The sequence below is a fragment of the Mus caroli genome, unplaced genomic scaffold, assembly GCF_978045245.1.
Source record: "Mus caroli unplaced genomic scaffold, Mus_caroli_1 scaffold_19, whole genome shotgun sequence".
Classification (NCBI taxonomy): Eukaryota; Metazoa; Chordata; class Mammalia; order Rodentia; family Muridae; genus Mus; species Mus caroli.
Window position 1 is genome coordinate 72,780,220 of NW_028227274.1, and position 12,231 is coordinate 72,792,450.

At 43.6% G+C, this 12,231-nt stretch overlaps 1 protein-coding gene across 3 annotated transcripts in view; it reads left to right on the forward strand.

The window, feature by feature from the left end:
• Positions 1-12,231, forward strand: part of Myo5b (myosin VB) — a 314,278-nt gene that overhangs the window by 82,079 nt on the left and 219,968 nt on the right. For 2 of the 3 annotated variants that reach the window (XM_029472031.2, XM_021150180.3), the window contains exon 1: positions 4,398-4,463. The exons of the other annotated variant lie outside the window; for it this stretch is intronic. In XM_029472031.2, the coding sequence (XP_029327891.1) occupies positions 4,413-4,463 (51 nt within the window). In that variant the 5' untranslated portion in view covers positions 4,398-4,412. Of the gene's footprint in view, positions 1-4,397; positions 4,464-12,231 lie in introns of those variants that run through there. 3 annotated transcript variants of the gene reach the window in all.

Below are 12,231 nucleotides of genomic sequence, written 5' to 3' on the forward strand. Positions count from 1 at the left end.
GTACAAGAGACGAGGACCCAGGTATCTCTCAGTTTGGAAACCCACATGCTTAGTTTTTGCTGGGAAGCTTCAGATGTCAGTGCAGTAGATGTGGGTTGATACCGTGGTAGATGGATAGCTGGGAAACAAGATGGGCTGTGTGTGCTTGATTCTAACAGTGGTCACAAAGGACCTTCACTTTGTAGTTATTCTGAGATCATCACATGAAAGTTACTGCTCTTCCTGTCATCCAGAGGAGTGTACACATTTATGATTTTGGCAGTGGCCTGGGTACTGAGGAAGGCACCTGGGGAACAGGTCACCTAACTTGCTGGTACATCTCCTGGAGTTCAGGAGCTAAGCTGCATAAATCCGAGGTGCGATCACCTGAGCTGCTCCCAGGTGACTACTCTTGGCTCACCGCTCAGTGGACATTTGCTGGTTCTGAGTTACTCGTGGTCCGAGAGCATGGACTTGCCTGGCTCACACTGAAAAGCTGGCTCTGCGCGATCTCTACTGCATGAGATTCGTCTCCATTCATGTCTGAGTCTGTCTTTCCTTTTCTTCTGTTGAAATTCTTGCCTCTGCTGGAAACCTTTCCCTGCTGGTCCACTTCTATGCCACCAACTATCCTGCTGATAGGTCCCACAGCTCAGCTGTTTTGAAATCTGCCTTGAGATCTATAAGGCGTGGAAGACTTCCCTTTTGGAGCATTCACCATGAGAAAGCGCTGAGTCCTAGGGTACTCTAGTGTTGATTTTGGTAGGATTTTGGAGATACCTAATATCGATATTATAATTTAACTAGAAGCTAGGCAACAGGATGGCTGGGTTTGGTGCCTGTTGCTTTAAAACAACAACTACAGCTTGACACACTGTCTCTCAAGTTATTTGAACAGTACATGCATAAAATAGCGAGCTGCTTAAAGCAGTATAGCGTGACCACGTATCTTTAAAGCACAACCCCACATAAACATGCACCGTAGGCTGCCTGATGGGAGGTTCAAGGCAAATCAGACTGTGGAGGGGATGCGGCAGTGGGTAGTTCTCTGGGAGGAGTTACCGTCTTGCTCCTGAGTAGTCTCTTGTGAACCTTGGTTGTGGCCCAGGCTGTAAGAAGTTGGCCCTTGTCCCATCATTACATCCCTATGCTCTTGGTCACAGACCCTCTTTGTTTTAGACTGAGCTTTGGTTTCCTGGTTGGTGAGTTCTTTCCCAAACCAAGATGTCTCTGGTTTCCTCTGCTTTCTCTCCACTTTACAAGGCACATGATCCAGTGCTGAGAGCCCCCCGTGGCCACCAGACCTATAACTACTTCTCTCTGCTCGTTGAGGTAGCAAGGGCATGCAGGGAACCTTTTGAGGCTTGGCTGTTCTGTCCTTTGCAATCACTGGCTGATATTGGTGATGAAGGGAGCATTCTTGTTAGGTGTATTGACGACTTTGCTCTACAGTGGAGGTTCTCAGCCTGTGGGTCACCACCCCTTTGGGGTGGTCAAGCAACCCTTTCTCAGGGGTTGCATATCAGATTTCCTACATTACAGTTAACAGTAGCAACATTTTAGTTGTGAAGTAGCAACAAATATAATTTTATGGTTGGGGGGGTGTCACCATAACATGAGGAACTGCATTAAAGGGCCACAGCAGTAGAGAGGTTGAGAGCCCCTGTTCTATAGGGATGGTTTTTAACAGACTGTAGTTTGTATAGCTAAATAGTTTGGTTAAGTCAAGTTAGGACTCATCTGGTCACACCGCACTGGCTCAAGAGGTTTTAGAAAGCCTCCTACTGAGTTCAGAGAGGTTTTATAGGTCAGCACAGATGGAACGAGTTTGATTAGTACAATTATACAAGCTCTTTTGAGGTCTTCTAATGGGTCTCATGTAGTTAACGCAATGGGGGATCAGCAACAGCAAGGCTGCATTTGCCTTCATACAATCTGCAGCCTGGGTCCGTGTGTGAGGGATGGGGGCCAGATACCGTGTGCTCCAGAAGGATGAGAGAAGTGCGCAGTCCAGGCTCATAGGTGGGGCTGGCGATGCTTCTGGTGGGTTGGGTGAGAGGAAATTGAAGAAAGCCGATCTTTACCATTAATATACAACTGACGGAGTCACCGACACTCTCCTCTGTTCTACTCCTTTTTCTTATTCCCCCTCCTCCCTCTTCCCTCCTCTCCCTCCTCCCTCTTCCCTCCTCTCCCTTCTCTCTCCTCCCCCTCCTCCCTCCTCTCCCTGCTCCCTCCTCTCCCTCCTCTCTCTTCCCTCCTCCCCTCCTCCTTCCTCTCCTCCCCCTCCTCTCCTCCTCCTTCTTTCCTCCCCATCTCCTTCCTCTCCCTCTTCTCCCACTTCTGTTTTCTTACATTCTCGTTCCTTCCCTCCTTCTTCCTTTCCTTTCTTTCCCCCTCCTCCCCTTCCTCTCCCCTCCCCTCCTCTCCTCCCCTCTAATAATATGTATTAGAAAATAATGAGGCACTTGCTGCAGAGCACCCTCCGTGCCTCCTTCCTTCTCACTAGTGTCCCCTCTTGTTCTACTCTGAGCCCCAGAATGTCACAGGCATTCATCTGTGATGGCAGGTTTTTGTTTTTGTTTTGTTTTTAGGAAGCGGAGGTTCACCCTGTTGGAAAGTAAGTCTCAAAAGTCCAGCTAAGCAGCTGACCACCGTTTCTGTCATCCTGTGGTCTCCACAGTACTGTTGTTACTAGTCTACACTACTCTGAGTAGACTAAGATATTTTACTGAATCTTAACCAAGGTTACAAACTGTAAGCACAGCCTTAGCAGTGTTAGAAAGGACCCAGAAGCAGGAGCTGCACACTCCAGGCCCCTCCCCATTATCCTGCCTGACCTTGGGCTCATCCCCAAACTTTTTTCATCAGGTCCATTCAATGTCAAATGCTGGAATGCCCCTCGCATCACTGTTCTCTGGATTTCAGCTCTAGGCTGTGTCTGCTTCTATGGGTTTTTTGGTCTATCATTTTCTTCTTCTAATCTTTTCTTTCCATCTTCGAGCCTCTTATTTGAAATCCCTTCAAGGCAAGCAGTTATTCATTTGGAATCTTCTTTGTTTCTGAAGGCCTTTATATGTGTCTGCCTCATTTCCTGGACTCTGACTCTGCAGCTGAAATTAGAAACCTGCAGAAGCAGACCAGATGCATGAATCTCATGAAGTAACAGCCTTGAAATAGCCCAAGTCTACTGGTAGAGGATTGGGCTACACAGCTCCAATGGGCGCTTTCTTTGGGGCTGTCCTAAACCAGCAGTCTCTCATTGGTCTCCTGCTCCCTAGTCCTTTGGAGGATGGCCTCTGTGAATGAGCATCCTTTAAGCTAACCGTTGCCTTCTCTAGCCCCACCCCCTCTTTCCTGTAAGTCCATTAGTATAGAAAGCTTCTGGGTATATTCAAGGTATGCCTATGTGCACATGGAAGCTTCATTCTATAGAAACTGAACAGAAGGCAAAGCTGCCGAGCTTCATTTTATTAGGTGTAGTATTCAAACAGGAGGCTCTGGGGCAGGGGGGCTCATTTTAAAAACCAATAATATTCTTTTAATTGTACAATGGCAGAGGTAGCTTCAAATGACAATAGGACAGAAAAGTTAGCAGAGCTGAGATGACTTTGGAGGCTGCTAGCATCTCTGGGTTAGAAGCATCTCTTTTTCTGAGAGTTGAGATGACTTTGGAGGCTGCTAGCATCTCTGTTGTAGAAGCATCTCTTTTCCCAGTGTGCACTACCTCTTGGCACCATCCTGCCAAGTTAATGGCTAAGATCTGTGGGTGCTGGCCTCTATGAAGTCTCATCTATAAACTATAGCTCTATTACTGTAGGTGATGGTTGTGACTAAATTTCCAAGGACACAAGGATAGGGGCGCAACGAGGGGGAAAGAATAAAAACATTAAGAGATGTTTCAAATACGAACTCTCTTCACTGAAGGGGATTTAGTAGTTTATCAGTATAGACATAGGAGGGAAATAGATATCTACACCAGTAAATACACATTGGCTAATCAAGGCTTTTAAGATGGCCCTTCAAACATTTAGCATGTCCTTTATAACCCACCTCCACCTCAGCGCATTTGAATGACAGACAAGGACTTGGTTCCACTTTCATTGGATCCGATGGCCAGCATTTGCACCATATCTATGTTCCCAGTAGAGTCTTTGCCCTCCTTATCTTTAGCTGGGGTCCAGGTACATACCTGCTGAGTGACCTGAGATGCATTTTCCGAATCTAGACTGTTTGGGCTATCCTGGGAACCTAGCGTTTCTAGGATGGTTGCCGTGGAGGTGGGGGGCAGGGGGGGGGACGAATTCTGAATTCTAGCCTGGAACTCGGAACATAGCTTGTTTGCATCCCTATAAAGGAAGTTCTTCCTTAGTCCTGTGGGATGTTGTGGATCTGGGATGGGGGATGCGGTGATGCCGTGATGCTCCTTCTGGATGGATCCAAGAAGTAGTAGCTCCTCTCTGCTGCACAATAATACATGGCAGGTCAGTTGCAGGGAGACTTGAAGCACATCCAAAGCTTGCGCACTACTGATTTCGAGTTATACTTTAGAAAATCTTTGATTTAAGAAAAAAAATCCCCCCAAAGACTTTTTTTTTTTTAAGAGAGAGGTTAGGTAGAGGCACCGGGTGCACAAGCAGAACACACTCCTGGTACAATAGTTGTCATTTCTCAGAATAGTGAAAATGCTAATTGTACCACATTGACCATGAATCCCAAGTGGGTATGGAGAGACACCCACTGATGGGCATTAATACTGGATGCCATCCTTCTGGGCTGTGTCTCTGACCAGTGGTCTCATTCTTGGCCCGGGGAGTCTCAGGTGTGCCAAACAAAGGTCTTTTGTTAATTTTCCTCAGAAAGAAGCTGGGTTTATGTCTCATGTCTCTTATCCTTAATGGTCTCTATAAACTGATCTTCAGATCAAGATTTAAAATTCTACTTAAGAGAATGGACTATGGTTACTACCTTCAGGGAAAGAGGCATATAACTGTGAGTGGAGAGCCTGGTTAATATGTACAGGGTTGGATCTGAATGTAGGGATGACTCCCAGTGCCCTGCAGCCCTCAGGACAATTATGGCTATAACAAACAATTGAATATTTAAAAACCAATCCAAGAGGATTCCCACTGTTCCAAAACCAAATGTTTGAGAAGAGAGACCAACAGTCACCCTCACCCCATGCTTTTAAATGGTGTCCATGTACTGGAATGTCTTATTGTAGCCTATTAAAAATATATGACTATGTGTTGACCAAAAGTAAATTAAAATGTACTTTTAAATGTTGCTTTAAAAGGAAATTGCTTCGTCTTCCTGAAGGTTACTCTGGTCAGATGACTGACAAAGAAAAATGATTGTAGGGAGACATCCCCCATGCTGTTACCGAAGCTGAGAGCAGTAGAATTCATTAACAAAGATTTGTCAGCCATGGGCATAGGCCTTCTGTTGAGCCAAGAATTTTGGAAGAATCAAAGATGCATAATACACAAGTCATCCTCCAAGGAAATTTATGATCTAGATGTATAGATAAGATAGACATGCAAAACAGAGGCTGGAAAGACTGAGATGAACTGCATGCTATAAATCACTTTATACAATGATATATGTGTGAATGTATATGTTTTAAATGGTAGTGTGCTCAAATGCATAATCCTGGCAATTAGTAGAAAGTGATAGTTTGTTTTTGTTGTTGTTGTTGTTAAATATAGGGCCCTTGAAGGAGGGGAAACTTTGGGTTATATAAGAGGATATATCAAAATGAAGGCCTTAAGAATTATATTGCTCTCCATTTTATTCCTTATGAGCTAATTTAGAGTTAGATGGAAACAGGAATCTTCTAAAGGTTTGGAGCTGGGTCATTGTTCATGGGTAGAACACTTGTATACCATGCGTAATACCCCTGAGTCATTTCCCCAGCCTTTGTCTATTTGTGAGCTCTTTATACAAAGACCCAGTTCATTTGCTTGGCATTTCTACAAGGAAGTTTTTTTACCTTTGGTCTCAGAGGTCATATAATTTCTCAATGTTTTTCCAGTGCCGGAATGGTGTAGGACACACGTAGTCATGTGAGTGATAGTTTGAGGAATTAGTAGTTAAACACTTGTCAAAGCTCAGCAATTGAAGGATGGGTAGATAACCGTATCCATATGCCAGAATCCTAAAAGGGGTGAACTAGATATGCATATAGCAACAATAATGAAGTCTGTGGTGGTTCTAAAATTTACAGAATGGATACTATGTATGTTACCATTTATCTGAGATATACAATCAGAATTTTAGAAATTCTAGGATTCCTGTTTATAAAGTTATGGCACACAAACATGGGCAAGAGTCAACCCACTGTCAAGGTAGCATAACAGACATGTTTTGGGGTGAATATGGCAGTTGGGTTAGGGATGAGTCTCATAAATGTGATGGAAGGTCTTATTTTGATTTTTGTTTTTTAAATTCCATAGTTGGATAAAAAAAAATTAACACTGAGTGTTCAGGCTATGGATACTTGTTGTAACTTTTCTGTATTTTAAAAATATCTGTGCTATTTTATAGTGAAACTCTTTAAAAGGGTGTTTGGAGACCAGGCGTCATGCTGAGAAATTCCGTTTGAAGCCCATGCTTTTGTGACAGATGGAAGCCAGAATACAGACAAGAGTGCCTATGTAAGGTCTTTGTACCAAGGCAGCAGACATTTTGTAAAACTGCCTTGTCCAATCTACTGATAAGGACCGCTACCTTTTCCAGTCTACTGATAAGGACTGCTGTTTATATGGTAGCCAAGCTCCATATAAACTCAGGCTAGGCAGCTAATATTGAAGGCCTAACTTGTACAGATGTTTTGGCATCTCTTTAAGGAACATCTATACTGGCCTTTTCATACTATGATTGGCTACTCACATAATTGTCTAACATCTCGTTGTGACACTACCTGTGATCTCAGAGAACTGAAGAGAGGTCAAGCCCTGAAAAGTGTCGGTTGATGCCACGAGGAACGGTTCCTTATCGGCCCTGTGCCTTGGCACCTGCCACCTTGGTGCTTAGATATTCATGTGAATTAATGGATCTAAGAATGTTTTATTCATGTGGGATTGTTAATCAGGATGGGTATGAGATCTTCTCCCTGGATGCTGAGAATAAGAAATGATGTGCGCTGGGTTTACAAAAGTTGTAACAGAGTAGGAAAGACTTTTGCACCTGGAAAATGTCACCAAGGAGAAGCTGTGGAGGTGCCTCAAAGGAAGATCTTCAGGTTCTAGTCCCAAGGGCAAAGCAGTTACCCCAGATTTCAGAGAGCAGGTGGCCATCCCCCCTCGTTGGGACCTCCTTCCTTACTTTATTCTTCTCCTCTACCCTCACCGTGATCTGCAACACTTTCCTCTCAACACTACACCATCCCACAGTCTTTTGGTGAGTGAAAAGTGCCATTTCTCCAAGATCTTTGAAGTGTGTAATACCTTGAGAAATAGGGTCCTACTTTCATGTTCTGGCAGACAGCAAAGGGGCAACAGCAATGACATATTATTTTGAGAGTCTCTTGGACTCATCCGACCAAAACTCAAAGGACACTTCTAGGCCTGTGTTAGTTTATAAGTGACATAATTCTATTTAAACTCTGTGTGTGTGTGTGTGTGTGTGTGTACATATTTGTACATATATATGTATGTATATATGTGTGTATGTATATATGTGTATGTATATATATGTGTGTGTGTGTGTGTGTATATACACACACACACACACACACACACACACACACACACATACATAAGTTTCTGTTTTTACACAACATCCTTAGTGTTTTTTATCTTTTCTTCCCTCCTCTGCATTACCCTTCCCCTCTGCACTTAAACTCCACCACTTCCCCCATTTCCTTATTCATTGTATCTGTGTTTTGCTCATCCCCTCTACAGAGTGTTGTCTTCATCCACATCACCCTGGTCCCTTTCTCTTGGCCTCTTTGGTTGCTTTAGGTTATATGCTCAAACCTAAAGATTTAGATCCAGGATCCACAAGTGTGAGAGAGCATGTATTTGTTATTCAGACACAGAACTTGGAGGGATTGACCTGGAACTGGCCTAGGAGCCCTAGGTCTAACTCTGATAGTAGAAGAATCTATGCCAGAGGCCGGGGGTGGGTGGTGGTGGTGGTGGGAACCAATCAATATTCCTAGGAGTAACCAACAGCATTGAAAAAAAATAAAGCTCAGCCAATAATCCTTCCTAGACCCATAGCATATGCACCACAACAGTAACTAGCCCAGCAAGATATTCACAAGAGTGTAATAGTGGTACCTAGTATCTTGGGGGTAACCAACAGCGCTGTAATTTGACTTAAGGCCCACCTAATGGGAAGGAACTCATGTCTGGTACTTTAAACATAGTCAAAATCTACATACATGGAAAGGGAACCTACTGCTGTCAGTTTTTCAAACTAATGTAGTTTCTACCTATTTTCCAAATACAAATCCTAATTCCCACAGATACTGTAACTCTCACCTCTCATCAAAGAAAATTCTGGATGGAGACTATTACAGAAGTCCATAAATGGTCAAAATGCAGACAGAAAGTGACTGTGGGGTGCACAACACAACCTTTCATTTAAGGTTCAGAGAAAATTACAGAAAAGGAGGCAGGAAGATTGTAAGAGCCAGAGGATCAAGACACCTGCTGCTAGAGAGTGTGTTCTAGACGTGGCTGGGAGGCTACATTCATGAAATCTCAACAATACGGTTGCCTAAAGAAGACCTTGATAATGATGGTACCAATTGGCATGCTATTGACAGTGGGAGAAAATTTATAAGACCCCCCACCCCTATACAAACCCCTATAGAAATCCAGTAGCTGCTGAGAGGAGAATCAGTCTTCTCAAGGGATGAGACCCCTGATATGTTATCTAATCCCAAGTGCTCATTACTAAACACATGTATATATGAGCACCACTAAATGGATTTAGTACAGAGTATATGTGTGTATATATATAAATTAATAAGAATTAAAGAGTAGGCCATGAGTTTGAAAGAGTAGAGGACACGCAGAAATTGGAGAAGGGGGAAGAAGTAGAAATTATGTAAAGAATTCATGTGTGAAATTCTCAAAAAAAATTTTAATAAAAATGAAATTTCAAAAAAGCACCATATTCCATAGAAAGATCATTGAAACACTGTTGGAGGCATTTCAAGGTTTTGGGTGGGGTGAGAGTAGATGGACAATCATGTCTTTTTTTTTTCTCTTTCCGTGAATACTGTGTTCAGTCCATGGTCGAAGGGACACCTGCAAAAATGAGAAATCCACCTTCCCAGGCAATAAAACAGGGCAGGTTTCTGCCTTTTGGAGTAGTTGCCCTCGCCTGTGGGCAACAGCCCTATCCTGAACAGCATTTGCATGTTAAATTATCTTTGTGTACTTTTATGGTCCATTATGTCACCATATAGCTTAAGGTTTCAACCGGTTATCCCAGTTTCATCTGATATATAATTTCAAAAAGGCAGTGCTGGTTGAGCAGCTGGTGTGTCTGGGAAAGGTAACAGGGCTAAGCATTCTTTGTTTTGCCTGGAGATGGGCTGGGCTGGTTACTGGCTAGTCATTGCTACAGATGTTATGGATTCCGATTTTTATAAAGTTGTAAAGAGCAGGGGACATGCATGTGATTCCAGTGATGCTTGTGTTGTCCTAATGTCCAACCTGAGCTGTCAGTATGATGGAATATGCTTGTGCGTGATGACCTAGACAACATACTAGGACAGATTCTCCAGGATCCTGATACTATGTTGAGGCTGCCTAGAGATTTTGTGGTTCTGAACTGGCAGGTGGACGAGAGTGGTCTGAAAGCCCTGCCTTAGACAGAAGAAACCTGTTCTAGACTGATGTGTCATAAGACTGGGCAGAGCCAGGCAAATTTACTCCCAGCCACATTTTCTTGAGAGGAAGTAATCTCTTCCCCACCTACATCTCAGAAAAATCCCCAAGTTAGAACTCAATAGCAATTTTACACTTTCCAAATGATAAACAATAATGTTGCCATCACCATTAGAGTGAGTGGTGAGCTGTCGGCCAAATGTTCTATAGGTTTGAAATTTCCTGGAAGGCAGAGGAACCTAAGCATTTTGGGAGTCTCTCTAGTAAGTAAAGCAGTTGCTGTGTGAGTAATAAGTTCCTTGGGGCTGGAGATGTTTAAGTCCAAACTGCATCAGACCATCTTTGTGCCAGAGATCTGTACAATGGGATATCAGGATGAGTACACAGTCCTTTTTAGTCTCTCTCTCTCTCTCTCTCACCAGTTGTGTGGTTTAGATCCCTCATGGACGTATTATTCTTGGCTCTACGATTCTACTGTGAGAAAGATGGTAGATAAAGGGGCCTAGAGAGAGCAGTGCAAATGGTTGAAGCAGTGCCATAAACAATCTGAATATGACTCACACAGAAATCGGAGAGAGTGAGTACCCAGCTGCCTGTTTTATCCTGAGTAATGGATTGTGGTTTCGCCTTTCCCTTCATTTTATAGGTTGGAAAGTTGAAGCTCAAATCAACACTATGTGCTACTGTTGGCTCAGTTGGTGCCAGGCATTGTTCAGAAATCTTTTATTGTGTTGTGGAATTCTCCCATTTATTTTTCAGAAGAGACCTCGTGATACACCGAGGCACAAGAGATGCTGTATTACTCTCTGGAGTTGCACAGCTACTATATCTGTCTGGCTAGAGTGCGTCTGCTGTGAAAGTGCTTTCTTGGGTAACTGTTCATGGAAATGACCTTGTGACTGTTAATTTGGTAAAGTGAAAGTCTCCTTGGAGGTAGACCAGATGTCTTGAGGATAAATGAGCTTGCAATCTGATGATCCTGGGTGTACCAGTGGGATGTATCTATCCCACCTGTGTGGCTTTGAAAACCAACTTTGCAAGTCAGCCTGTGTATGTGAAGAATAATTGACCACATGTTAAAGAGAAGTTCATTGTCTTTGATCAAAGAACAAGAAATCTTTTCTTGTCATTGTGTGTGTGTGTGTGTGGGGGGGGTCGGGTTTGGGGAGCTCTGGTGCCCACACATCACACAGAATATGTATGCCTGGGGTAATTGCTTGTTTGGTTTTTATTTCTAGTTCCTGATGTATAGCTTCTAAAACCACGGGACTCTCTAGATTGGCAGTTGGTGTCTTTTTTATATTACCAAAGTGGCTGCCACCTCTACATAGCTTCAGGATGGGGGCTGGATGCCAAAACACCAAGCAAGGAGTGATTAGAGGGTTGGAACTAATTATCAGTGCTTTGCCTCTGGTGAGAGGAGCTGGTGAAGTTAATCACCAGTGGCCAGTAGCTTAAGTAATCATTCCTATGTCAACGAAACTGCCATAAAACCTTAAATGACGGAGTCTGAAAAACTTTGAGGTTGGTGAACACATGGAGATGCTAAGGGACTATGTACCCTTGGAGGAAGCATGAAGACTGAGTCCCCCTCCCCCATCCAGTGCACTACTGCTACTTGGCTAATGCTTGGTTATACCCTTTATGATGAATTGTGTAGGTGAAGTACTTGTGTAAACTTTATGAGGTAGTCCAGCACATGATTATGGGGACACCCCCCCACACCGTTTATAGTTGATAGGTCAGTGGCGTGGGCAAAAACCTGAGACCTGCTACTGTCATCTCTCCTGGCCACTAGTGCTGTGTGACCGAACCATAACTTGAGGCATGTGGGTTGCATGTTCTTCCCCTCTGTATAGTAGCTGGTGGGTAAGTCACCTGTGTGCAGGGAGATGGAACCACAAGGAGGGACCACTACTGAAAGGGTGTAGCCCAGATCCCTGCTTAGATGATCTGCTGAATGTTAGAGGAGGAAAGGATTATTATAAACTCACTTGAGGAGAAAATGGCAGGCGTTTTCTTGGAAGACACTGGAAGTTGCCATCATTCAAAACTTTCTTCCTGGTTCAGCTTGCAAAACTCAATGTAAAAAACAAAATTATTGTCCACAGTCTGCTTCCTGGTCTTTTCTTGGTTTACCCAACTGAGAGTTTGAAGGAAATGCTAAAGGTGAGCATAGAGCAGGAGTCAGAGTAGGATGACAGGGATGGCAGGCAGTGACTCAGAGATCAAAGGCTGCAGCTGCTTGTCCTTCGCCTCTGGGACTCTCAGCAAGCTGCACTCTGAATGCAGTCATTCGTGGAGTTCCCTTAGGCCGTGTTAACAGTTTCTTATGCAGTCTTTTATATGTAGTACATGACTCATAAGTACGTAGTATTTAGCTTAAGTCCAGTGACAATTTTGG